This window comes from Pseudochaenichthys georgianus, chromosome 8 (assembly GCF_902827115.2).
Source record: "Pseudochaenichthys georgianus chromosome 8, fPseGeo1.2, whole genome shotgun sequence".
In the NCBI taxonomy this organism is placed as follows: Eukaryota; Metazoa; Chordata; class Actinopteri; order Perciformes; family Channichthyidae; genus Pseudochaenichthys; species Pseudochaenichthys georgianus.
In genome coordinates this window covers 22470410-22496218 of record NC_047510.2, presented here as the reverse complement: position 1 = coordinate 22496218, position 25809 = coordinate 22470410, and the positions used below count along the sequence as shown (strand labels likewise).

Genomic DNA, 25809 nt, shown 5'->3' with positions numbered 1-25809 from the left:
TACTTACAAAAACATCATGAGCAGCACCTTATAGACACACATAAAGAGCTGTGCACATAAGGGTTTATTCAGATAATCCCAGTGAATCCTTTAAACCGGCTGACTGTTATCTGACATTATATATAGACTAAGCAATTCATATATGAATACAAAAATAACCAATTAAAATTAATTGTTGATGAAAATAAACATTAGTTAGAGCCCTCAAAATAATCTGACATGTCGACAAAGGGATTTACTTAAAGGTGGGGTAGGTACATTTGAGAAACCGGCTCGAGATACACTTTTTGTTATATTCCAAGGAATGCTCTTAACACCCCGATAGCAATGAATATCTTAAGTGCTTTGACAAAAAATCCATAAAAAAATGTCATCTGTGGAAGCCGTGGTACTGTAAAAAGCACGACCAATCATTTTAGCCGGCCAGGCTAAAATAACTGGATGGCCTTCCTGCCTGTCAGCCTTCCATCTGTGCACAAACTTATCTCGTGCCCTCATTGGTCATGTGTGCGATCGTGTGTGTTGGAGGAGGGGCTCTGTAAGGAAGTGGCACATTTTTTACGGTTGTTTATTTTCAAATTCTAGCGCACTCAAGCTGGTTTCTCCAAAATTACCTACCCCACCTTTAACCTAAAACACCAGCTATCACTCAGCTGGATGTAAAACAAGCCACAACATCTCCATTTGTTACTAAAACCACAGACCCCGGATCAGTCCTCGGGAGCGAACAGGATGCAGCTGCAACACATTACTGACCAGACGTGGCTGAACCGCAAGTAAACCCCTGCTACAGTCAGCCACTAATAGCATATATTTACACTGGGAGGCTGTAAATAAGAAATAAGGAATTATAAACTTTTAAACATGTGCGCCAACAGGGTTACACAAAAGAACTGAGTATATAGCCTCAATCTGAGGTTATAGTTCAACTGTAAAAGGTAAATGATCACAATTACTCTAAAAGAGCATAACAAATAGACAGCCGCACAACAATCAGTGCCTGGGTTAAAGCAATTTGAGTGAGGCAACATGGACCAGCCCCAGCCAGGATCCATGCCTGGCTTCAATGGTACCAAGTGATTAACACAGACTGCGCCAGACAGCGATTTTTACAACACTGGAGCACAGCTCTCTCCTGACAGCCAACACTCTCACTGGTAGAGCAGATCTAGAGGGAAAGGATAAATCTTAGGAGGGAACTCAATACATGATTGATGCAAGAAAAGAGTAGAAGAAGGGGGAGGCGAGGTGAGGTGATAACAATGTGAGTAACACATTTATCTTCACGCATAAAAAAGTAGACAAGAGCAAGAGTGCTAGTCTCTCATTAATCTAACAGATGAGGGGGAAATGCAGGCCCATTAATTACTCCTGCTGGCAAGTAAACAAAAGGCCACTCCGCTCCAGATTTGTCCTTGACAGTTCATGGCACAGGTTTTCAGGGAAAATATATAGGAAATCTGTACAGAATTTGCATGTATAAAAAAAATGTGTTAGAAGTTTATGTGCATAAAGTATAAATATGTACATCTAAATTGGTATCTTGAGTGAATTTCAGTTCATAACTACTTGAGCCTGATTTGCACTGGGCAAAATAAGACATGCAGCCTCCAACCTCCAAGGAACAAATGTGATATATGAACTGAAATGCTAATTCAAAACAGCACATGCACACCATCTGCACGTCCATATTCAGAAACAGTCACTTTTACTTCTATTATAGCTGATAATGGATCAGCAAGCATTGCATGATGAAAAGAGCCATTAGGCCAACATTCAGTTGCTTTGGGGCGATTTGCATAAATGTATCAAATAAAAGCTGCAGTCAAGCAGTTTAGAGACAAGAAAAAGGATAGATGTTAGAGCTGGAAATACAGCTGCAGGAAACTCTCTATTAGAGGAGGCAACAGTTACATTAAGTCGTAAAGCATTTCCTGGAGTTCAGAGCGAGGTTAGGACAACAGGACATATTGAGGATGTCTGGAAGGCAATGTAATTGAACAGGAGAACAGAACAGAGGCAGGGTGGTGTGGAAGGAAGATGGAGTCTGTCGATGATACAGTCACATAATACTCACACCACAGAGGGCACTTGTGTTAGACTCAAATCCTTGCCAGACCATCTGTGCCGGGTACATGATGCTATTACCAAGTGTCAACCTTGACTATCCATGCAAAAGCTCCCTTGCCACTGTTCTGATCCACTTGGGGGTTGAACTGCTGATATGCTGGCATATGTAGACACATTATCTCCAGGGGTGGTAAAGAGGCACTACAGGGTATTAACTGTTTGCTCCCTAAAATGCAGCGAAAGGTTTGTGAGCTGATGGGGGAATACATGCAGCCTTAAGTCTCACTGTTTTAGCCAATTTGCAACTGCATGCTTCTGACCTTTGAGTTGTATTATCCTTGATAGGAATTCAACAAAGAAAGTTTGCTCTTTTCATACTGTTAGCTCAAATACATCTAAAAGATAAAAGCAAAACAGCTAAAAGTACTGAACTTAGTACATCTCTAATATGCAGGGTCATTTAATGCAATATTTTTCACAAGAGCACCTACCTTTGAGCTGGTCAGCCACAACACTGTGTCCTATTCTCTCAATGACTTGTCCATCTTGATGCTGGTAGCGGTCGTCCAGGAAGTTGGCAGTGGCCTCTGATAGGTGGACCTTCCCAGCCACTCCCAACTGCTCCATTAGGTTGGCCAGGTTGACGTCATTTGACCAAACATCAAACTTGAAGCGTTTCATGCCGAGGATACCACAGAGCACAGTACCAGTGTGGACACCCACTCTCATGTTGACCATCTCCCTCTTCTCCTGGCAAAACTGTTCAATAGCCTGAATCATGCCCAGGCCCATCTCTACGCAGCAATAAGCATGGTCCGGTCTGGGTTCAGGACAACCAGCCACGCAGTAGTAACAGTCTCCTAAAGTACTGATTTTTTCACAGCCAGTGAGCTCACAAAGTCGGTCAAAACGTCCGAATAAGTCATTTAGAAGCCCAACAAGGGCATGAGCAGATTTATTGGCCGACATCTTGGTGAAGCCCACAATGTCTGCAAAGAGGATGCTGACAGGCTCCATCCGTTTCATGTTAAAGGGTCTGAATATGATCTGGCCACGAGGGATGGAGGTTTTCTTGCGTTTATTGTTTTTAGGGCTAGAGATGACAGCTGCTGCACCGCTTGTGGAGTATCGTTTAACAGAATTGTCACCTATCTCCTCGTCACCCTGCTTCATGAGTTCATCAGCAACGATTCTGGGCATGACAGAGTGGATCATTCGCTCTTTCAAGGCTTTCTCCACCTCCAGATCTTTGCCATGCATGATAGCTTGTCCCACCTTAAGGAAGGTGCTTCGCGAACGTACCTCGGACATAATGAACAGGTGGATGCCAATGGCGTGGGCACAGAGGTGGAGCAGAGCTTTGGCTGGGCCAAGCCAACATAATGTATCCCAGTCTGACAGAGAGGCTAGGCTCCAGTTATCCCCTGCCTGCGTCAGATGCAACCAGCTCAGACTCTCAAAAAAGAAAGAGTAGAGAAACCCGAGCATGATAGAAGCATAGAGGCGAACATGGAGAACACTGTATAGCAACAGAAGAACCTCAATACAGAGGGAGAAGGTGCCTACAGGAGAAATACAAGGGGACCAGGAGCAACTTCCTAGAGGCTTATCATAGGACAGGTTGTAATTGGGCCCCATGCCACTGAATTCTTCCATATCAAGTGCAGCTGTTAGAGTCTCTGTATCCCTGAAACTTGATGTCTGGATCTGGGGGGCCAGGGTTAGGGTGAAGGTTACAATGATGAGCAGCAGCGAAGCTTGGTTGTAGCAGCGAGAGTAAAGCTTGGTAAAAGTTAAGAGAAAGAGAATGAGGCAGAAGAGGAGGAAAGACGCAGTGGGAATAAGAAAGGCAAGCCTGTCACAGCGGGAAGGGTTTGCAGCAAAATACAATCCCCAGAGGAGGGCAGCGACAACCAGGTAAAACAGCACATAGCGGAAGCGCCGCCGAGTCTGAGGGAAACATCGTTCTCTACAGGCTTCTTCCAGTATTGAAGAGTCAAATTTAGGGTCCCAGAAATGACCAGCAGATCGCTCAAAAAGCTGAGGCATCTTTTTCTGTGAGCGAAAGTTCTTAACCACTGTCCTCTTGACTCCAGACTCTCCAGAACTGCAGCTGGATGAAATGCTGTACTTGCAATGCTTGGATCCCCCCATGAAGCCTCCTCCAATTGAACCCAGCGGCCCGCCTCCATGCTTGTGTTTGACACTACTGCCAATCCTAACGGAGACGCCTCCATCTCCGCTTGAGTCACAGCTCACTTCTGTGTTGCGAGGCAGCAGTTGTTGATGTTGGGGGGATGCCATGTTGCTTTTTAATCTATCCAAAAGAGACTATGTAGAAGGAACACTTATTTCACAGATCAAGTTGATAAAGAAGTAAAGCTTAGTATGCGGCTGCAGTATATAACAACTAGGGCAATGATTGTTTAATCTTAAAAGTAAAAAACACCTCAGAGAAAACTACACTCAGTAAGCAGTGTAATGGCTATAGAAACACCAGCAGACCTTCCACAAGTTTTGGCTTGTTCATTATTGCCCCTCATGACGTCAATCCCTGCATTCCTCTAAATTCCCGTGTGTTGGACGCACTTGACTGCACAGTTAACTCGCTGCTTGCTCTGTTATTTTCCAAATCCACTCAGCTGCCTACACATACAGTAGTTGCACCCACTGGAACAATATTTTGGAAAACTCGACAATTACAAAATAATCTACGTAAGGGGAAAAAAAGAAACAACCACTTGAAAATGTGCTTAAATGGTTCTTGTGAAATCAAATCCAGTTACATTTTCGAATAGCCTGATGCAATCAATATCCTTTTTTAATTATCAGTGCATGTCCAATCCCAGTTCTCCACTCTGTTTTCCGTTCAGCTCAGCTCCACTGAGGATACACACTAATACCTCCTGGAATTAACCCCGTTTTGTTTACAGGTCTGAGCAAAATTTCATCCAAAAAAACACCCTCCTCAATGTTTGATTGGACTCTACATCTGTGATTTGCAGTCTCGATGGAAAAAATAGCTTTTAATTTAAAGACGCAGAGAAACTCCAGGAAGGCTAGGGCACGAGAGCGCAATAACTGCAATCAGCGTTTTTATTTAGACACACACTCTCCTTGCTGCAGGGCCTAATAGCTATTATTTCCGCGGACGGAGCCCCGTCCTTTCCTGACTTTCTCCTCGCAAGTCTCCGTCACTGCTGCATCTCCAAAACAAGGGGATCGTGAGCAGAGGACACATTCATGAGACCTGAGGCGCAGACAATCCCGATAAATTGTTTTATTACAATTGACCTTAGCTGTCAGTAACTCGTGTGTAAAGGGCTTTTCACGAAACAGTGTTGGGTCTGCGTTAGTATGCCTTGGATCCCACAATAAAATCAATGTAGCCAATTCATCGTCACTGTGCGCCCCACGGAATGTCCAGATATTGTGACCATGCAGGTTCCTGAGATCAGCCTTGAGCAGACTGCATGAAGTATCGTCCTGTCTCTCCTTTTTCTCTCAAGTGAACTTTGCCCACCGTTGCTCGATCTCAAAGGCAGACAACGAAAGCCCGGAGAGAGTAGGGCGAATTACAAGGTATCCACCTTCGCTCCAATGCCCCCCCCCCCCCCTCCCCCCACACACACACACACACACACACACACACACACACACACACACACACACACACACACACACACACACACACACACACACACACACACACACACACACACACACACACACACACACACACACACACACACACACACACACACACACACACACACACACACACACACACACACACACACACACACACACACACACACACACACACACCAGGAGTCCCACAGGTCAGAGCTGAGTGCCGCCTTGATCCAGACACTTTAATTGAATTGCACGGGATACACAAGAGCATGTCTTCATACCTCCAACGAATTCCTCTTAAATTCCAGGAGAAATATGGGCTGAAGGCTCAGGGCTGCTGAATAGTCCAGCCTGTCCATTCCCAGGCTCGTTCAGTGCAATAATAGATTGTTTTATCCCCGTTATCCGACCACTATCTGTGCGCTGCAGCAGAATGGTTGCTTTCTATCCAGGCGCGGTGCGCAACGCTGAGACCGCAGCCGCCACCATCTTCTGTGCGCTGACAGCCGTCCAGCAGCGAGTAATGTGTGTGCTTGAGTGTGTGACTGTGAATACGTGTGCCAGTGTGTAAAGTACGCCGAAACTAAATAGAGATGACCGCTTTTTTCTTTCAAAATAAAACCGCATGTGCATTTAATGGCATAAAACGATACATTGATAGGTGGTCTACTACTTTTGTGACATCGACCTGTCACCTGTTTTCACCAATAGAGCAACTCACATGACTTAAAATGTAAATTAGTTGGCATGAAGAACAAGGTAGGCTATTGTTATAATTCTCCTCTCAAATAAAGAATAATTATGTCCACGGTGAGAAACAAAAACAAAATTCAACTCCAACAAACACTCGGATGAGTGGATGAGTGCATTTATTTGATGCAACTTCACACTGCTACACAGAAACAGGAGCACCTCTCCAATGTCTCAAATGCTCCAGCTATATTCCCTTCTTTGGAGGCCAAACTCAATATAAAGCCAGACTTTATAGTGCCAGAATATATTCAAATATTTAGGGCATGTAGGGCACATGCTTTCAGAGGCTTTCAAAGGCTCTAAAATATGAATTTCAACCCAAAAAAGCGATTAAAAACAAAATGAATGTGCTTTATTTTTGAAAAATGTGTATGTGTTTCCGGTTTGGTGGCTACCGTTGGCTTGACACAGCTTTCTCTTTGGCGAGCACGCGCTTGATAGAAAGAAAAAGACTGAAGTAACGAGCACGTTCTTTAGAGAAGGGTGGGGACGAATGATCGACACGAGCCCCTTTCGGTTCAACGACGAAGCCCCTCCACCTTATTGTCTTCCCCTTCACCCTTTACAATTATAATATACTCTTTTTTAATAGTATATCAATGTAAACATCTGTCCTGGGATAATATCAGAGGAAAATTAAGAGGTCTCATTGGGGTGAAATTGAATAACATTATATTTTATTGAGGCTAGAGGAGACAAAGTAGCCTACCCAACAAATAGAATGTCAGTAAACTGCTCTAGAGGCTCAAATGTGATGGAGACATGTAATTACATTATTGTGATTTTTAAGGGACGGGACAATATAATCACTCAGTGACACAACAGTCCAGTAGCCTACAAAAAATAATTAAATAGCAGCCCTTTAGTCAGCATTTTGGGTTTTATAGTTGAACAGTATTGAGAGGAGAAGGGAAAGTGGACACCTTCCTGCAATCGACCAGCATGTTGGGGAAACATAGCATGTTCCTTATCAAATGAATGAAAATATTTCCTCTGCATTTACAGTGGTATTTACAATGCTAAATGTTGGGGTCAGCCAGCATTGGAATCACATTTGTTTACATAGAACTGGACATTTTCAAAACGCAACATTTACTCTGTCTGCAAGTACAACAGTCTAAAAGAGGGATCATTTAAACTGAAAAAACAGTAGTATGTTTGTCTGCCTGCATGAGGTAGAGCACTGCATGTTTATACGGTTTATACATGTTTATTGTGATCTTTGTATTTGGTGTTGCAAACAGTATGTTCTGTGTGCCCTAAAATTCAGAAATATCCTTTATAATACAAATTATGTAATAAAGGAAGAAAAAAGTGTATGAGAATGTGTGGTCATTGTATACAAAAGGGGTAATGGGCTTTCGTTTGTGCATAAAATACTTCTTTAGTATTTGAGTATTTCTGGACTTTATTTAAAGTAAATCTATGGAAAGTAATTTTTGGGGAAGAGTTTAAATAATCTTATATGTAGGCCTATGTATGAGGGAGTCTTTGTGCACAACTATCAAAACTACACTCCAAAACATAGTATCCACCACACGCACACCCCTCCCCACTTACAGTCACGACAAACTGGTGCATTGCAGCTACAGAATAAAAACAAATATACAACATATCCTGTTAACAGCATGAACGCATAGTTTTGATAAAGACCTATATGTGTAAGCAAGAAAGAGAGATACAGAAAAAATGAGTTGTTTAAGTCAGTTTCATCACAATAACCACAACATTTCACTTCCTAGTCAATCGGAAATCTTTATTCTTGATGAACAAGCTTCCAAAATTGGGCCAAGATTAATGAAGGTGTTATTATACCAAACAAAATAAAAGGTTAATGAATAACTACTTTAATGGGACACACATTCGTTCCAGATCTTATTCAGGATTAAATTAGGAAAATTGATGCAGAAATATAGCAAAAGCATTATCACACATGTGATTATCCCAAACTATCACTCTAACACTAAACGACTGCCATGAGTAATAATGGTCTGTGTATCTTTTTACACTTTTACACAGCGCTCTCTGGTGGGCATCTTCTGTATCTGCAGTGTAAACATATTAACACATTCAGTGGAGCACACACAATCAAATAAACAAGGGAAACAAACGTTTGTTGGTTTCTTATCTTTTTCATTATGTTTCAGTATTTAGTAAGGTAAACAAATGGGGTTAGTGAGGGAGAGGGAACTGGACTAGCTATTGTCCATGAGTTAACATTTCGGAAATATATGTATTACAATGGGTAGGCCTATTACTCTTTACCTATCCTTTGATTATTTGGAAATTGGTTAATTAAGGCAATAGTTTTGACGTTTTAGTAGATTGATACCACATTTATGTCTGTGTAGCTAGCAGACATTTAGCGTAGATTAGCTTAGTCTGGAAACATATAGCCTACGTATGTCTAGGTTAGGAAAAACAAAGTCCGCCTACCTGTACCTACAGAACCCCGCAGGCGACATGTATAGTAGGCCTATGTTAAATTCAGTTTAGGCAGAGTTTAAACGATGTGCAAAACTATTTCTGGGCTGGCAGCAGTAAGTTCCTTGAGTCTCTGCTATCTGCCTAGCAACCCATTTTCTCGAAGTTACTGCGACTGGCCAAACACTTGTACCCAAAATGTCAATCTATTTTTAGCAGATTTACCATGCCATACTCATGGAAAGTTGTTTGAGGTAGGCTTACATAAGAATTTGCATCTACTACATGCGTCATTGTAAAATATGGTGGATGTAAATGTCAGTAGTCCTTCTGTCAGCTTACTTCTTTCCACAGAGGTCAGGGGTCAACTCAGAAGTCCTCAACTTTACCTTTACCTGCAGCCCGGCTTTTGCAAGCTAGGAAAACACATTCTTGTTGTAGTAGTTTATACAAATGTAAAGCAGGGAGTATTCAGTACACCTACACAGACTACTTCAATGCCCATTTGGAATAATTACACATTCAAACCAATAAATAGCTTTCTATCCTGCAAAATAAATGGTTGAATAAGACAGCTTTAATCAAAACACATCCTCCATCTTTGTTTGTCATGGTCATTCAGCTAAAAGAAGCTGTGAAGCTTATTGTTCAAGGGGAAAGAAAATCATAACACAGTATTGAATTCCTGCCAAAGACTGGCAAATTTATAGACGCATACAGAAAACAGTAAGAACAGTTAAGAAGTGAAGCAAAATTAACATACCCAGCCCGCTCTGAAGAGTCTGACCCTTGAACCCTGAACTCTGCTTCTATCACAGTGCCCATGTCATAAGTTGTCAACAACCAGGACTGATGAGCGTATAAAATGAAAGGAGAAAAAAAGGCCTTATTTGTTGCATGGCAGGGTTGGTTCAGGTTTCAGTTACATAAGGAAATATTATTTTTAAAACGTTATGCTAGCAGGAATTACATGCATCTGTTAAATAAGATCTAACATGCATTGTTAAAGTTAATCTATGTCAAACGCAAGAGTTGGATGACAAATGCAAAGGCTTATAGCACCCACAAAAAAGACTACTTCAAAATCGGCTTTTGAAGTTTATGGAATTGACTTTCTGCAATGCAGTTCTCAAGATTTTACAACACAAATTTGCAACTTCTGTTTCCACTTTTTCCCATTTTATTCACATACAAGGGAGCTGGTATTTGACTGTTTTCAGTCTCAGGATTATCAAGATTTTACTGAATTTTACTTTTTCATTTCTGTGCTTCTTTACATAATTAATTCACCACCCAAAAGAACCCTGTGGGAGAGAAGGGCATATATTTGAACAAAACTCAGTGATTAGTGGCATTTTCTTATTTCTTCAGCATGTGTGTCCTTAAGCTGCCTTATCAAACAATGACCCTTCCCTTCTTTTATCTGTCTCATTAATACAGTCCCTAAATGCAACTCCCCATATTATCCTGAGGAAAAAAACAAACACTAATCTCCCTTCTCCTCTGTCTTCTTCATCAATACAGGCATTCTGACAAACGCAAGGGTGGCTTCCACCCGACCCCTTCTCTTCTTACTTCACCCACTCAAGTTATTTTGATTTCCTCAGTTCTTTCGATAACGATTCTTTGGCTTCTCGCCACATCCCGTAGCCTCACAGGAGGTCAGGCCAGGCTGCTTGCCTGAGTTAATGCTGCTCAGAAGGGCGGGCAGCTCATTGGTGATTGCCTTCTCAATCTTATCCAGCAGACAGCCACCCATGTAGGAGCACTGAGCTGTCAGGGGCTTGAAGTTGGTGACAGGATTAACGCCAAAGAAGTCACGGTAAGCATCGCGGTTGGGCAGGTCAAACTTGCTGATGTTGGTCTTGGCTAGGATGGATTTGAAAATGTAAAACTTGTCTGGGTCATCTACGATCTCCTTGAAGACTAGTTCAGGGTCACTGAAGTAGCTCATCTTCTCTTTAAAGGTCTGAACGTAGCGGTCTACCAGCAGGCCGTGAATGCGCACGCGGATGCCGTGTTGGCGGATGAAAGCAACTTTGTTCTCCATGCGGTTTTCAATCACCTGGTTCAGATCTTCCAGGAGAGAGATCTCTTCCCGTTTGAAGAGGTCACGGCTGGTGTCAGGAGCGTAGTCATATGGCCAGAAAGAGCTGACGTAGACACGGGGGGGTATATGTATTATATGTATTACAATGGGTAGGCCTATTACTCTTTACCTATCCTTTGATTATTTGGAAATTGGTTAATTAAGGCAATAGTTTTGACGTTTTAGTAGATTGATACCACATTTATGTCTGTGTAGCTAGCAGACATTTAGCGTAGATTAGCTTAGTCTGGAAACATATAGCCTACGTATGTCTAGGTTAGGAAAAACAAAGTCCGCCTACCTGTACCTACAGAACCCCGCAGGCGACATGTATAGTAGGCCTATGTTAAATTCAGTTTAGGCAGAGTTTAAACGATGTGCAAAACTATTTCTGGGCTGGCAGCAGTAAGTTCCTTGAGTCTCTGCTATCTGCCTAGCAACCCATTTTCTCGAAGTTACTGCGACTGGCCAAACACTTGTACCCAAAATGTCAATCTATTTTTAGCAGATTTACCATGCCATACTCATGGAAAGTTGTTTGAGGTAGGCTTACATAAGAATTTGCATCTACTACATGCGTCATTGTAAAATATGGTGGATGTAAATGTCAGTAGTCCTTCTGTCAGCTTACTTCTTTCCACAGAGGTCAGGGGTCAACTCAGAAGTCCTCAACTTTACCTTTACCTGCAGCCCGGCTTTTGCAAGCTAGGAAAACACATTCTTGTTGTGGTAGTTTATACAAATGTAAAGCAGGGAGTATTCAGTACACCTACACAGACTACTTCAATGCCCATTTGGAATAATTACACATTCAAACCAATAAATAGCTTTCTATCCTGCAAAATAAATGGTTGAATAAGACAGCTTTAATCAAAACACATCCTCCATCTTTGTTTGTCATGGTCATTCAGCTAAAAGAAGCTGTGAAGCTTATTGTTCAAGGGGAAAGAAAATCATAACACAGTATTGAATTCCTGCCAAAGACTGGCAAATTTATAGACGCATACAGAAAACAGTAAGAACAGTTAAGAAGTGAAGCAAAATTAACATACCCAGCCCGCTCTGAAGAGTCTGACCCTTGAACCCTGAACTCTGCTTCTATCACAGTGCCCATGTCATAAGTTGTCAACAACCAGGACTGATGAGCGTATAAAATGAAAGGAGAAAAAAAGGCCTTATTTGTTGCATGGCAGGGTTGGTTCAGGTTTCAGTTACATAAGGAAATATTATTTTTAAAACGTTATGCTAGCAGGAATTACATGCATCTGTTAAATAAGATCTAACATGCATTGTTAAAGTTAATCTATGTCAAACGCAAGAGTTGGATGACAAATGCAAAGGCTTATAGCACCCACAAAAAAGACTACTTCAAAATCGGCTTTTGAAGTTTATGGAATTGACTTTCTGCAATGCAGTTCTCAAGATTTTACAACACAAATTTGCAACTTCTGTTTCCACTTTTTCCCATTTTATTCACATACAAGGGAGCTGGTATTTGACTGTTTTCAGTCTCAGGATTATCAAGATTTTACTGAATTTTTACTTTTTCATTTCTGTGCTTCTTTACATAATTAATTCACCACCCAAAAGAACCCTGTGGGAGAGAAGGGCATATATTTGAACAAAACTCAGTGATTAGTGGCATTTTCTTATTTCTTCAGCATGTGTGTCCTTAAGCTGCCTTATCAAACAATGACCCTTCCCTTCTTTTATCTGTCTCATTAATACAGTCCCTAAATGCAACTCCCCATATTATCCTGAGGAAAAAAACAAACACTAATCTCCCTTCTCCTCTGTCTTCTTCATCAATACAGGCATTCTGACAAACGCAAGGGTGGCTTCCACCCGACCCCTTCTCTTCTTACTTCACCCACTCAAGTTATTTTGATTTCCTCAGTTCTTTCGATAACGATTCTTTGGCTTCTCGCCACATCCCGTAGCCTCACAGGAGGTCAGGCCAGGCTGCTTGCCTGAGTTAATGCTGCTCAGAAGGGCGGGCAGCTCATTGGTGATTGCCTTCTCAATCTTATCCAGCAGACAGCCACCCATGTAGGAGCACTGAGCTGTCAGGGGCTTGAAGTTGGTGACAGGATTAACGCCAAAGAAGTCACGGTAAGCATCGCGGTTGGGCAGGTCAAACTTGCTGATGTTGGTCTTGGCTAGGATGGATTTGAAAATGTAAAACTTGTCTGGGTCATCTACGATCTCCTTGAAGACTAGTTCAGGGTCACTGAAGTAGCTCATCTTCTCTTTAAAGGTCTGAACGTAGCGGTCTACCAGCAGGCCGTGAATGCGCACGCGGATGCCGTGTTGGCGGATGAAAGCAACTTTGTTCTCCATGCGGTTTTCAATCACCTGGTTCAGATCTTCCAGGAGAGAGATCTCTTCCCGTTTGAAGAGGTCACGGCTGGTGTCAGGAGCGTAGTCATATGGCCAGAAAGAGCTGACGTAGACACGGGGGGGTTCGGTCACATTGATGAGCGGAGCTAAGCTCCAAAAGAGAGCACCATAGACTCTCATTAAGTCCTGGGTGGCAAGGTTGTCAGCCTTGTTTAGGATGATGCGGATCTGGGATTCACGGCCCTTCAACTGCCGGAAGAGCATCTCCAGCTCAAGGCCTACGTCCAACTTGGTGGGGTCAAATACTACGAAGATCAGGTCAGCACGGTCAATGAACCACTGGCAAACATCATTGAAGGGATAGCCTGGACAGAAGAAGAGAATATGTAAACCCCTAGATACTGAGTTGCAGCCAGATTGCTTTGTGTTTGAAATGTTGGATTGTGTACATTTGCAAACTAAGGTAAAGCTCTCTGTTTACCTCTCTCCTGCTGCTTCCGGTTCTCAATAATTCCTGGTGTGTCCACAAAAGTCACACGTTCCAGCATCTTATGGGGCATCTCAATACCAACCAGCTTTTCCAGGAAGTTTTGCCCAAACTTCTCCAAGGGAGAGAAGGACCGAGAGCTGTCTGCTGCCATTACAATACCCTCAACTGAGCGGATCTTCTCCCCATGCGTAATCACAGTGAACTCAGAGGTAGTAGGCTCAGCTCCTGAGAAAAAGGAAAACAAGAGGGAGTAGTATCAAAATATGTTTTGCTGAAAAACGATGCTATGAAAGCTGTGAAAGTAAACCAAAAAAGTTGCGTGTTAAACTATGTGCCAAAACTAAATTTAAATCTCTTCAAAGCCAAGTGAAGCTGCAGATTCAAGACACGAGTGACCCTTTTCCATCATCACATTGTTTTTACATTGTCATTCAAATATTGTTATGTTAAAATATTGATTATAGCGATTTTTGATCAACTGAGTAATGGTACTAAATTGTCAGAGATCACTTCATTTATTTTGGATTATAGTACAAAGGATTACAACAACAAGATGATATTGCTGATCTGTATAACATACCTGTGTAGAGCTGATAGGGGCTATCTTGCATGCCCAGGAGGTAATTGATCATGGAGGACTTTCCTACACTCCAGGGTCCCAGGAACAGCACCATGGGCTTGGAGGTAATCTCTCCATCTGTTAGGCAAGGAAAGACAAGATTGGGTAAAATCTCAGCAGGGTGGCTAAATAATGACAAAGAACGTCTCAAGTTCATCCCAAATTTTATGTGAATAATTACAAAATAACCACTCATGATAGGATTTGGGAGATTGAGAACTTGAGCTGTTTAATATTATAGCCAAAAGAAGTCAATATGTGCTTGGCTAGCTTAACAACACTCTATCCATGCGGAAAAAATCCTGTGGTTGTTTTTGGGATGAACTATATTTGAAGTCTGAGAACACCAAAGAAGCATGTCAGTACAACACTGTCACTCTCAATCCAGAGCACGGAAATAAATATTTCCTCAGACTGAGAATGGAAATAAAAAGAAAGATGCCTGTGGAAAGAAAGCTGCAATGCTTTTTTAATAGCATAAGAAGACATTTTACAAAAAAGAGGCAGCCATATTTTAGTACCACACGTCAAAGCAGTGCCTCTGACATACAACGTTGCTTTCAAAGCAATCTGTGTGTCTCTAACAAGCTGCCATGTGTGTTGTCAGTGGACTTAGTGTGCTAGGGCGCAGGAAAGTTCTGTCAGAACCTTGTGGTCCAAGGCTGAAAGAACTCAAAAAGATGAAAAAATTCAAAAAGAAGATAAATTAAAAGAAGAGAACATTTCATCCAAAAAGATACAAAGAAAAAGGTCAAAATAGCCATCCCTGATTATATTAGCCTAAATAATACTATTTTGGACAAAAAGTCAGTCAATTCACTCCCATCACCTCCTGCCAGTGTCCCCTACTCAAGCATGTGTGTTTTGCACATGCAACCCCCTCCAAATGTTACAATGTGAACCCTAACTACACAATGTTATGCTTGTCATCTGTAAATACTGTAGATAATGTGATGACCAAACCATATTCATTTTTTTTTTAATTCTTAAGTAAACCTTTTATTTACATTTCTTCCCTTTTCATTATTTTGTATTGGATTGGGGTTTTGGTTGGAATTGTGAATCAGTAAATCAAGGAAAAGTAAATCCATGTTGATTAGGCTATACAACTGCTGCATATCTTGCTCTATATGGGTTGAGCCTTTTGCCTATGGATCACTTTAACTAAACCTAATCTGAAATGTTACATCTGGGTAACCCCAAAATGGTATCCATCCAATTGACTCACAAATGTACAAGGACAAATGAATGGGGTAGGAAGGGGCTAAGCACTTCAGGCAGTGCCATGCACAGGTAAGCCCCGCCGACACCCACCTCGGTCTGAATCCCCCAGGGTTCGTCCGGGGTATGCTGTTAGATGGGGGGAGTGGAGGGAATGGGGAAACGGGACAGTAAAGGGTAGAGTTCAGAGAAGTGAGTGGAACAGGAGGTGGGTGAGAGTGAGGAATGAGGGAGTGAGGTCTCCTGGAGCGGTAGAGTAACAATGTGCAGGAATGGGTGGGAAATTGGGAATACAGTACCATCTTTGACCTGATATGTCCAAGATGGTGTCCCTTTTTGTCTAGGGGATTTTGTGTGAATATTTTTTTACTCTCATTTTAAAAATAGTTTAATTAAGAGCAGAGACAAGCACAAGCCCAGGCTAAAGTTACCCAAGCAACAGCCCATATGCCATTTTTTGGCTGGGCTGCCCTTCTTGAGGAAAGATTAAGTACACATTGTTGATGGATGACACCTACAATCTGAGTGGTTGCCCCTTTTTGTCGGTAAAACAACATCCCCTCAGAATTTCTGTGCATGTCCCAGATTAGGAGGCATGATACAAAAGGGATTTGACAAGTTTGCATGTATGCCAAGCCTAAAAAGCCACAAGAGGGCGACCTTTATTTCATTGTGGTAAAGTAAAGTTTGTTCTTGACAGTTAAGTATGCAGCTCAGAGTGTCGCTCTGGAGGAGAATTGAGGAGTGTAAAATCATTTAAGAATCAAACAAGGGCAATGGGAAATTAAATAGAAGAAAAGGGGAAGAAATATTTTAAAGCTAATATATTACCTGTCCTGTATATATAACTTAAAAACAAATTATACACAATTCTTTCCTCACCCTCATAAAACAGTGAGTCTGAGATCCCAGAAAAAGATGATCGCATACCATAAAATCCAAGAATTGAAAGAAGAAGATCTTTCTGTTATGTGTTGTTGATGGAGTAAGGGTGATGTGTTTGTACAAACAAGTCGACCGACCAGTCACTAGAGCAACCCAAACATTAAAACCCACACATCAGAACAAAGTGCAGACATATCCCAACCCTCTTTGATACCTGAGATCTCGTGCTGCCTCAGCTCATTGTACTTGTAGGCCTGCTCCATCGGCTTGATGGATGAGTGGTAGATCTTCCGCAAATTCTCAATGGCCACTGAAGGATAAGAAAAGAGAGAGGAAAGGATGATAAAGATGCTTTACTGAGTAAAATGTGCCAGTTACAGGCAAGCTAAAAGCTTTCCATAAAACACATCCAATGTATCTTTGATCCTCACCTGCATAGTCTCCCGATTTGTCCTCAGTTGCAAGCCGCAGCGTCTCATCGATGTGAGATCTGTCTCTGAGGGCGGAGATGAAGTCTTCTACTTTTTCTTCCTCTGTAAAAACAACATTTAACTTGATTTAAGTCCTCAAGTTCATGTTGTCTTCAATTACAACATGAACAATGGAAGTTGGGCCAGGTTTCCAGATATGGTGCAAACCAACCCAGTGATTTGTATTATGAAGTTGCCACTGGGGCTAATGACAGACATGTTCAACTAAGCTATGCTACAGAGGCCAACAGTGCCGATATTTGTGGACGCAAGTCAATCAATGCATCCTGTATATACATATCAACACTGCTTGGAATTTAAGTGTGACACACATATTTGATAATAAGAAGTGGGAGACAGCATATATTTGAGCTGTCTACTGTTTCCAACCTGAGCCTTGATTTCCTCTGCAGCTACATCGTCTTTCCTGCATTTCCATCTACCTCTCTGTCTCATGGTTTGTTTTTGTAAATACAAAAAGGTTATTGCATGATAGCCTCCCATAAAGTGTTTGGGTCGGGTAAAAATGATAACTAGCTATGCATAAAACCCTATTGATTGTTCGTGATGACACTGTGCCAGACGTACTCTGCGACATCCATTTCCTTCTGAATGATACATGCAGAGGCCGGAGGGAAATTGAATCATGCATTGTGAACAAGACATAACTTCACCCGGTTTTTTCCCTACAAATCCATCCATTTATTTATTGTTTTTGTACATAATTAACCCAATAGTTTCCACCCAAATATATGTTCATGACTTTGTGGCTATAGAGAGGAACAAAGTATTTGATGGTTTACAGTTTTGGGTTTTTAAGGTTCTATATCCAAATAAAATGGGTGACTTTCCCTGATTGTGCATACATGCCATTTGGTGCTTTTTCCCCCAAAGTGCCTTAAATGTTCGCACCCCGCAACATACACATGTCTAATTTTTCAATGACTATTCACCCCCTTATGCATGTGTATGCGAGAGAGAGAATCTTAGAGAACATATCCGCTCACCAGTGTGCCGTGTCCACATACGAGCATGAACATATCAGATAGCTCAGAACTCAGCTGTTACTCAGCTCTTCATTTAGAAAGCAAAGGCCAAAAATAAACATCGCTATTTGTTTGGCATCACCATGGGCTTTATAGCAACTGCAAACATAAGGGGGGCAGAGAGAGAGAGAGAGAGAGAGAGAGAGAGAGAGAGAGAGAGAGAGAGAGAGAGAGAGAGACTTCCCCAGTTTCATTACAGACTGGGAGGAGAACTCAGAGCTGGACTGAGTGTTCCCATCAATAATACACACGATGAGACAATGATGTGCAATCCTGTGTCTTTCCTCTTCTATATTTACCCACCTATCGGACTCATCCCACTGTGGGGCCTGTCCTTGTGTGTCCAGGCCTCAGAACAGGCCTCCCCTGTAACGCCTCCCACACAAGTCTTCCTGGTTCACACTTCAATGTCCCTGAAGGGTTATGGGTCTGTGTGCCCACGGCATTAGACACTCCCTTAATAGAGTTGTTCGGGAATTGTAAAGGTATTTACAGCATGCTATAGGAGTATTAAAGATGATAGTATAGCAGCGATGGGGATGATTCATTGCAATCATTGAATTGTAAATCATACTGTCTGTGTCTGGCATAATCTGAATATTGATTGTGTTATATGAACACATCAGCATACTTCTTGTCGGCACATCAGTTAATCCAGTTTACTGGCACAGGCAACATGTAAAGATAGTTTGAAAGGAATCCTTGATCATAAAAAAAGATTTTGATACAGGCTTCTAAGCTTGATGACAAAAACACTTGAACATGGCTGACTTATAAAACTAAGACTATAAAATAAGATGCCCTGTTCAGATGATGAGACCTGCATGGACAATCAGAAAGCATGATAAATTGGCGCTGATGCTCCAGGTCACGACCCTGTGATCTCAGCTGGCCAATTCTCTGGTCAACACCAAACAGACCTGACTGATGCGAAGCAGAAACACTTAGTAGGGATGCTTGATTTTGCAGGTCAAGCACTCTTTTGCAGACATGCCCAAAACTTAGATTTTTGTATGTAAACTGCCAACCGTCACTTTCTCTTTATTCATGTGAACAAACAACCATATTCTTTATATCTCTCTCTCTCGAAGTCTCTTCCAATTATTTCAAATGCTACTTAATTGTAATCATGTATGCTTACAATGTTTTATTTAATTTCATAGATTGCTGTTTTTTGGAGTCAAAATCAAACAAATGACTAAGAATAGGTTTATTATCAAAAAGGAATATGTCCAAATAATTACTTACGTATGCCACCTATTAATGTGTCTTTAACCTTATTACTTAATTCCTGATATTAGCTTAATGGATTTTTGTATTATGCAGACATGTAAAGTAAATATATGTGAGACACTGTCATGGCAACCTCCACCCTAACCTGAATTACCGGCACCAGCCATGTCGTCAATGAATTCTAGTGTTTCTGGCAAAGTGTCATATTGGCACATTGCTCTGGCCAGAAGTAATGGTGCATCAAATGACAGGAAATATATCAGAAGGCCTGTTTGTTTACAAGTCTGAAGCAAACTAGTTTTGTATTGATAATTGAAGAAGAAATGTATTCACAGTCAATACAATGAACCGAAGCATGGCTTCTGACATCTGAGGCAGAGATAGAAAATATCTCCCCAAAATACCCCCCACAAAGTATGGCTGGTGCTTTAATTAAAACACCAACTGCGCTTTTGCAGTGTGGTAGCAGTGACACACACTGCTGGTTAAGGAACAACGTAGCACCACTGATTCTCTCCGAGTCAACCTGCTAAAAATAAGCCTGTGCAATGTTGCTCCCAGCACGATGCAAGAACAAGAGAAACCAAAAGGTTAGAAGCCAGAATAAAAGGAGAAGATGAGTAATACTGCAATCCCTAAAAAGATTCAGTGACTGATCTATATCTGTCATTAAAATGGCTACTTGTTAAGTATTTTTAAGGAGCTCTGATGTGATGATAAGAAAAGCATGTATGAAAACAATGCAAGAGAATGAATCGAATTTTACAATAATCACCAATTAAAAGCATTTCAAATCAGCCAGTGTAGGTCAGATACATGCCAATACAAAATGTCTTTTGTCATGTTTTTTGGAAACAGCAGTAAGTGACATCTTGTTGCACAATTTGTGATACATGGCTATCATTTTGCAACCTCCGCAACTCATCACTTGTCATGGCACAACTGCATGTCAAATTGAGTCAAAGAGAAACACTGCACACAAAGGAATTTCAGTCATCTGAACCAACACTGAGTGAAGATATGGCACAAGATGAGTGATTTTGACAAAGAAGAGAGAAGTCAGCTTTCAAAAGAAACAGAAGATCCACTTGGATGCTTGAGGCACATTTCTTATCTTTTCACCGTATCAGGCCTGTACCCTTCAGCCGCAAAGCTTAGTTAACTTCTGTAACTTGACTCATCACTCAGAAGAGTCATGTCTTTTAACACAAGCTCTTGAATAGGTTTTAACTGCTGTGGGAGTGTTAACACCTCCCAATCCAGCCGATGCCTGATGGAAGGCCTGGGACAGAGGTCTGCAAAGATCAGAGAGGTAGTGTTGCCCGCTGAGGGCGGGCCTTGCATCAGCGCTCAAAATGAACTCTGCAGGCGCCAAGGGAGTAGAACCCGCGACATTTGCGCTCAGGACCATGTGTCCTCAGTGAGCCGGTTGCCACACAACCCAGCCTCAGTTTGGAGAAACATTCTGGTGGCATCAGCACATCCGGTAGGAATGTTTGTGAGTTAAGCCTACCAGCGGCTTAGTAAGTCATGCCTCAACTATAGATCCTTGGGTGGAGGCTATTCAATAATCACAAGGAATGTCAATCAACTCCTGTAAATGTTAAACGTCTGTGTAAATATGTTGCTCAAGTTGAAAGAACACCATGGATGGACATTAATGTGTGTGCTTGTGTTTATTTGCACTCATGTGCAATTACACTGTTTATATTAGGTATCTGTGTATGTGTAAAACCCCAGGAGCATGTTCTGCTTGCAGCACAGTGGAGGTAAATTGAATTATGAACATGATGAGGGACGACAAGCCTGGAACCCCCAGTCAGAGGATTTATCCTGAGCACGGGGGGATTCAGGCAACCTTTACTAAAGGCCAGGGGGTTCCACTGGAAATATCCATGGAGAGGCATTGGTTTCATTTAAAGCTAAACCGAGTGGACTATTTTTACAAAATCACTGTTTTTTTAAATACCAAATGTTATATACAGCCTTAATGTGACAAAAAACAACTTTCCTGATCACTCTAAAAGGATAATGCATATACTTTTGACTAAAAACGAAGCCCATTGAATATTTAAGAAACCTAGAACTATAAAAATGACTCTTCCTCTGGCAAGGATCAGTGGTGTGAGAGCAGTCAGCAGAGCGTGTGCAGGGTGTGGTGAAGATAGGCCACGGATGGCAACAGGTGGAGCAGCTTCTGGAGCTAGTACTCCCCCTCAGTCAGAAATAGACCCACCAATGGGTCAGAGGATGAACAGAGGAGGGGGCAGAATGGTTGGCTCCTATTTTAGTCAGTGTGTGGAGACTCAGATACATCCACATCCCTCAGATCGGAATCTGATTGTGTAATATACAGGGAAACGAGTGAAGCTACTGAACCATCATGTATGTTTTAAATAAAGTAAAGATTGGCCAAAAAAAAGGAGAAATTTGCCAATTAGACACATTAAAGATGTATTTGTATCTCAGTAATTTACACAAGAAGTGCAGTTAAATGCGTCTTCTGAAGTACGGTTCCACTATGGAATTTTGATATTTCAGACAGAAAGTATATACTTATAAACAGACTACTTTTGTTGGTGTCATTTGTTTTACTTGAAAGAAAAAGATACCAATCAAACAGAAACATGACTTAATGGTTGTCAATGGCCCTAGAGTATTTCTTATGTGAGCCACATCCGGACTGTAAGTCCTCTAAGGGGACGCTGACATCTAGTTGAGTGACAGGCTCACAGGAAGACAGAATGGCAAAGGCACATTAACCTGAGGTGTTGATCTGACACCTCTATCCCTGCTCTCCTATTTGAAAGCCAGGAGAGGACATTAAGTGCCCTTGGGACTGGGGGCTTGTCTCAAGAAGGGGTGTGTTGTAAGGCAGTTAAGTATGACTGGTGTGTCCCTTCCACTACTACCAGTGTAGGGATGTCCCAGACATGCCACATGCCTTAAGAGAGGATTACGTGGAGCAGTGTGCCTTTAAATGTTGATGCCTCCCCTCTGCAAAGTGACGACAAAGATCTTTTTACTGTATCGAAGATGGGTATAGTTACCTCTAAAGTATAAACACACTTGTGTGAAAAACTAATCAAGTTCCAAAACAGGCTGTTAAATGATTGTCAAAAATAGTCAGCGTCGCAATTTAGCAATTACATATTCATTACATCTTCACTATCAAACATTACATGTGACATTGGACACTAAACATGGTATGAATCCACGTTTGGTCTGTCAACACCATTCACACAAGACCTGGTTAGTCTAGGATTTCTGGCAACCTTATAATAACTCCATCGTGACTATAGCAATCTATGTTTACTTCTTCATGGAAAGTGAGCGCAGCATCATGGAATCAGGTTGGTCATGAAATGCAAGTTGAACGACAATAAAACCAGGCTTCCCTTGCCTGATTCAATCATAAAATGAATGATCAAGCTATCAACATAGTTGATCAAGTTCAACTATGTTGTGCAAAAGTCACAGTATCCTTGCCTATCATCAAAATGTATCATTTTCAGTTTATCACAGCTTATTTATTACATTTGTGGACAGATATGTGGGACGAGTGTAAAATATCAAAAACATCAACTTTTCTACGTGTAGGCCCTGCTGGTGCTTTGAGTTGTATTTCTCACAAAAATGTGATGTTATATGCAATTCATTAATTTGCTTTTTGGACCAGAACATCTGCGCTTTCCAGGACTTCTATAAGATGACCCATGATCAGATGATAGAAAGTCAATTTTAGATTATTTTGTAAGGAGATTACCCTTTCTTCTACTCTCTGCACTGTTAGCTACTCCAATGGATTCCTGACATTGATTGAACCAACCAACAACATAAATAATTGGACATTAAGCACCAAGAAGTTTATGATTCTTCTCACAATTGTCCGTAACCAACAGCTGTTGGAGTACAAATCAACACATAGTTTCCACATGCTGTAGATTACAAGACAGAGGCCACCATAAGATGCACGGGCCTGCAGAAGGGGTCTATGAAGGCATGAAATGCAGCCATAGCCCAAGCCCTCCTGCCTGGAGAATGCATGTCCCTATAAGGCCAACTGCTGGGAATAAATTGCGATTGTGACAGTGCAGAGTGACAGCAGCTGTGCAGTGCATCTAAAGGGAAGCATTGGGCTGGGAGGGGTGAGGAGTCAGGAGGGAAGGGGAGAGGAAAGGAGGGGGGGAAGACTGTAGTGGACAGTATTGGGTTTCAGGAGGCCTTCCAATCTTAGACACCTGACAGCAGCCTGGAATATGGAGGCCTGGGCCCGGCCGTGGAGCTCAACGCCGACCCAAGGACGGACAAGGGTGACAGACAAGGGTAATGCCAACCGCTTTGCTCCAGACCCGCAGACCTGTCTGCACCAACACGGGCAATCTGGGAGAAATCGTTGTCGCCTTGACATTCAACTCCATTGCTGCCATGTTAACATATTCATTCTGATATTTGTATTTATACTTTGTACTTTAAGATGCTATAGGTTATCGTCCAGATAATGTTGCCCCCCACATGTATACATGGGTATAAGTATTTATTCCAAACCAAGTTGTGGAAAATTAATTAAAATGAAGCAATGAGATCACATCTATGAATGAAAAACTATAAATGACATCAAAGTTCATTGCCCATTCAAGCTCCCGCGTGGCTGTTCTCTCCCTGGTTAGACTTTCCATCAGCTGGTGCGATGCGTTACGACAGCTGACATGCTGTCAGTGATCAGGAGAGGCTGAACTCTCGTTTGAATGATCTTTAACTGCTCTGCTTTGTAAAGTCACCAAAAGGTTTGGTACATAACAAGTGAATTAGAGTGTTGTGTTTGTTTTGGATTCTAATTAATAGACAATTAAAAACTAGAAAATTCAAAGAGACACTCAAGTCTGTCATTTTGTACGGGGCGCCAGCAGTTTAATTTTAAACTGAGACAGGATTATTATAGTCCTGCTTGATGGCAAAGAGGGACCGGACTAACATTTCTGTCTCCATCCAGTCTATCCAAGACTGTCTCTGTCCCCACACACTCTAGAAGCCAGTGACATTTCCAAAAAAACTGCGCAAACATTTGACACAAGAACTGTAACACTTTCAACCATCTATGTTTAACAGTCTAAATCAAAGCTTCTGAATCTCAGAAGGTTTTCGTAGTAGATCAAGCTCACAAAGCAGCCAGGAATCCATTTAACATTCCTTAAACCAACTTCCAAACCTACACTGCATCACTGTTTCATTCATTAGCAACATTTGTGTGGAAACGTATATCTAGAGCCTTAAATGCACCACCCAACATAAAATATGAGGAATCCACGGATGTTTGACCAAAATGCTTACTAAAAGTCTTACCTGCTGTGGCCTGCAAAAGCAGCAGGGACAGGAGACAGCTGATCACGACTGTACCCTTCATGATGGCTGCCAGGAGAACTCTGATAGTCACACAGACTATATATACCAAGGCAGGAAGGTTAAAGGGCATGCAGATTGAAGAGGAGGGGCACAGAGAGGGCCAGCTGGTGGAGGGGCTGGGATCTGTGTGCAAGCAGCTGACTTATTTTTAAAGGGGTTGCAGCTTGGGCCTCTGCAAATATTTCGGCAAAGACCTGGCTAAACGGGTCAGTGCTGAATAACAACTTCTTTCTGATGATCATTTTAAAGAAATTGTGTTTTATAGACTGGAAGTAGGTATGGTTTGAAATGAGCAACAATTCTAAGAAGATGACATTAATAGAATGGGATTAAAGGCAAACTGGTGTGAAATCAGCAATTTTAGAGACCTAAAAGTCAAACGTATTTGGGATATGTTATTTTTTCTTTTTCGCATAGAGTAAGATCAGAAGATTGATACCACTCAGTAGGAATCAGTATCAACATGCGTACCAATTAAGCTTAAGAGGTGTTGGTTAAGACACATTTTTTTACTTTGGAGAATGGGCCATGCTAGCTGCTAGCATGCAATATGGTAAATGGTAAATGGACTGTGTGGCAGTGCAGTGAGCTGGCCAGTCACTTCAATAAGGACAAGAACATCACCTTCCTCTAAATTAGTAACACAAACGTTAATACAAAATCACATATTTCACAAATTGCAGCTGCTAGGGTTGCTTTGTGCAACAACAAATAATGATCAAATGACTGTAACAACTTTACCTAACTTTAACAACTTAACTCCCTAATTTTCAGGAAATGTTCATCAAGGTAATACGCTTTTAATGTTAATTTAGACACAACGCTGCCAGATTGGGAAGTAATCATCAAAGGACTGTGTGAGAGAGACAGGGATGAGAGCTGAAGAGAGGGTATGTCTGGAAAATGTAGACCCCAGAGTCAACCCAGAATCCGAGTTAAACGCTAGGCGGATTACTGCTTTATCACACTCAAGCAGACACACTGCGCAGAACATAATCTCACAATTCAAGGGAATAAACATCTCGACTATAAATTAATCCTCAAATATAGCAGGACTTTCTCACTCAAGCATGTCCATCCCTAATGACTCTGGCAGCGTGTCCAAACAATACAGCATGTTCATTTTGGTG

The 25809-nt window shown here is 41.7% G+C and overlaps 3 protein-coding genes across 4 annotated transcripts in view; all 3 read right to left on the bottom strand.

The window, feature by feature from the left end:
• LOC117450787 (adenylate cyclase type 9-like) overlaps window positions 1-5686 on the bottom strand; it is a 30069-nt gene extending 24383 nt beyond the window's left edge. Inside the window, exon 1 of the mRNA XM_034088758.2 lies at window positions 2562-5686. Within this exon, the coding sequence (XP_033944649.1) occupies window positions 2562-4374 (1813 nt within the window). The 5' untranslated portion in view covers window positions 4375-5686. The remainder of the gene's footprint in view (window positions 1-2561) is intronic.
• A 3874-nt stretch (window positions 5687-9560) lies between these two features.
• On the bottom strand, window positions 9561-12086 carry LOC117451702 (sarcalumenin-like). The gene is made up of 2 exons (XM_034090098.1): window positions 12025-12086; window positions 9561-11096 (listed from the first exon to the last, which is right to left on the bottom strand). Exons 1-2 carry the CDS (start codon window positions 12084-12086, stop codon window positions 10487-10489), a joined length of 672 nt encoding a protein of 223 aa, XP_033945989.1. The 3' UTR covers window positions 9561-10486.
• On the bottom strand, window positions 11939-24698 carry LOC117451330 (sarcalumenin-like). 2 transcript variants are annotated; one of them, XM_034089579.2, is made up of 7 exons: window positions 24620-24698; window positions 16959-17060; window positions 16742-16837; window positions 15736-15771; window positions 14383-14499; window positions 13794-14027; window positions 11939-13677 (listed from the first exon to the last, which is right to left on the bottom strand). In XM_034089579.2, the coding sequence occupies exons 1-7, from the start codon at window positions 24678-24680 to the stop codon at window positions 12866-12868; spliced, it is 1458 nt and encodes a 485-aa protein (XP_033945470.1). In that variant the 5' UTR covers window positions 24681-24698; the 3' UTR covers window positions 11939-12865. The 2 variants fall into 2 exon arrangements, with proteins under 2 accessions (XP_033945470.1, XP_033945471.1); XM_034089580.2 differs by lacking the exon at window positions 15736-15771.
• Window positions 24699-25809: the final 1111 nt, after the last annotated feature.

Bases quoted from the DNA above. Each gene is read 5' to 3' on its own strand.
- LOC117451702 (XM_034090098.1), bottom strand. From the start codon at position 12,086: ATGGGCACTGTGATAGAAGCAGAGTTCAGGGTTCAAGGGTCAGACTCT. The intron at 11,097-12,024 runs GTATGTTAATTT...GGATAGGTAAAG, and splicing joins GACTCTTCAGAGCGGGCTGG to AGTAATAGGCCTACCCATTG.
- LOC117451330 (XM_034089579.2), bottom strand. From the start codon at position 24,680: ATGAAGGGTACAGTCGTGATCAGCTGTCTCCTGTCCCTGCTGCTTTTG. The intron at 14,500-15,735 runs GTGGGTGTCGGC...CTTGCCTAACAG, and splicing joins CCTGGGGGATTCAGACCGAG to ATGGAGAGATTACCTCCAAG. The intron at 14,028-14,382 runs GTATGTTATACA...CCTTTTTCTCAG, and splicing joins CCCCTATCAGCTCTACACAG to GAGCTGAGCCTACTACCTCT.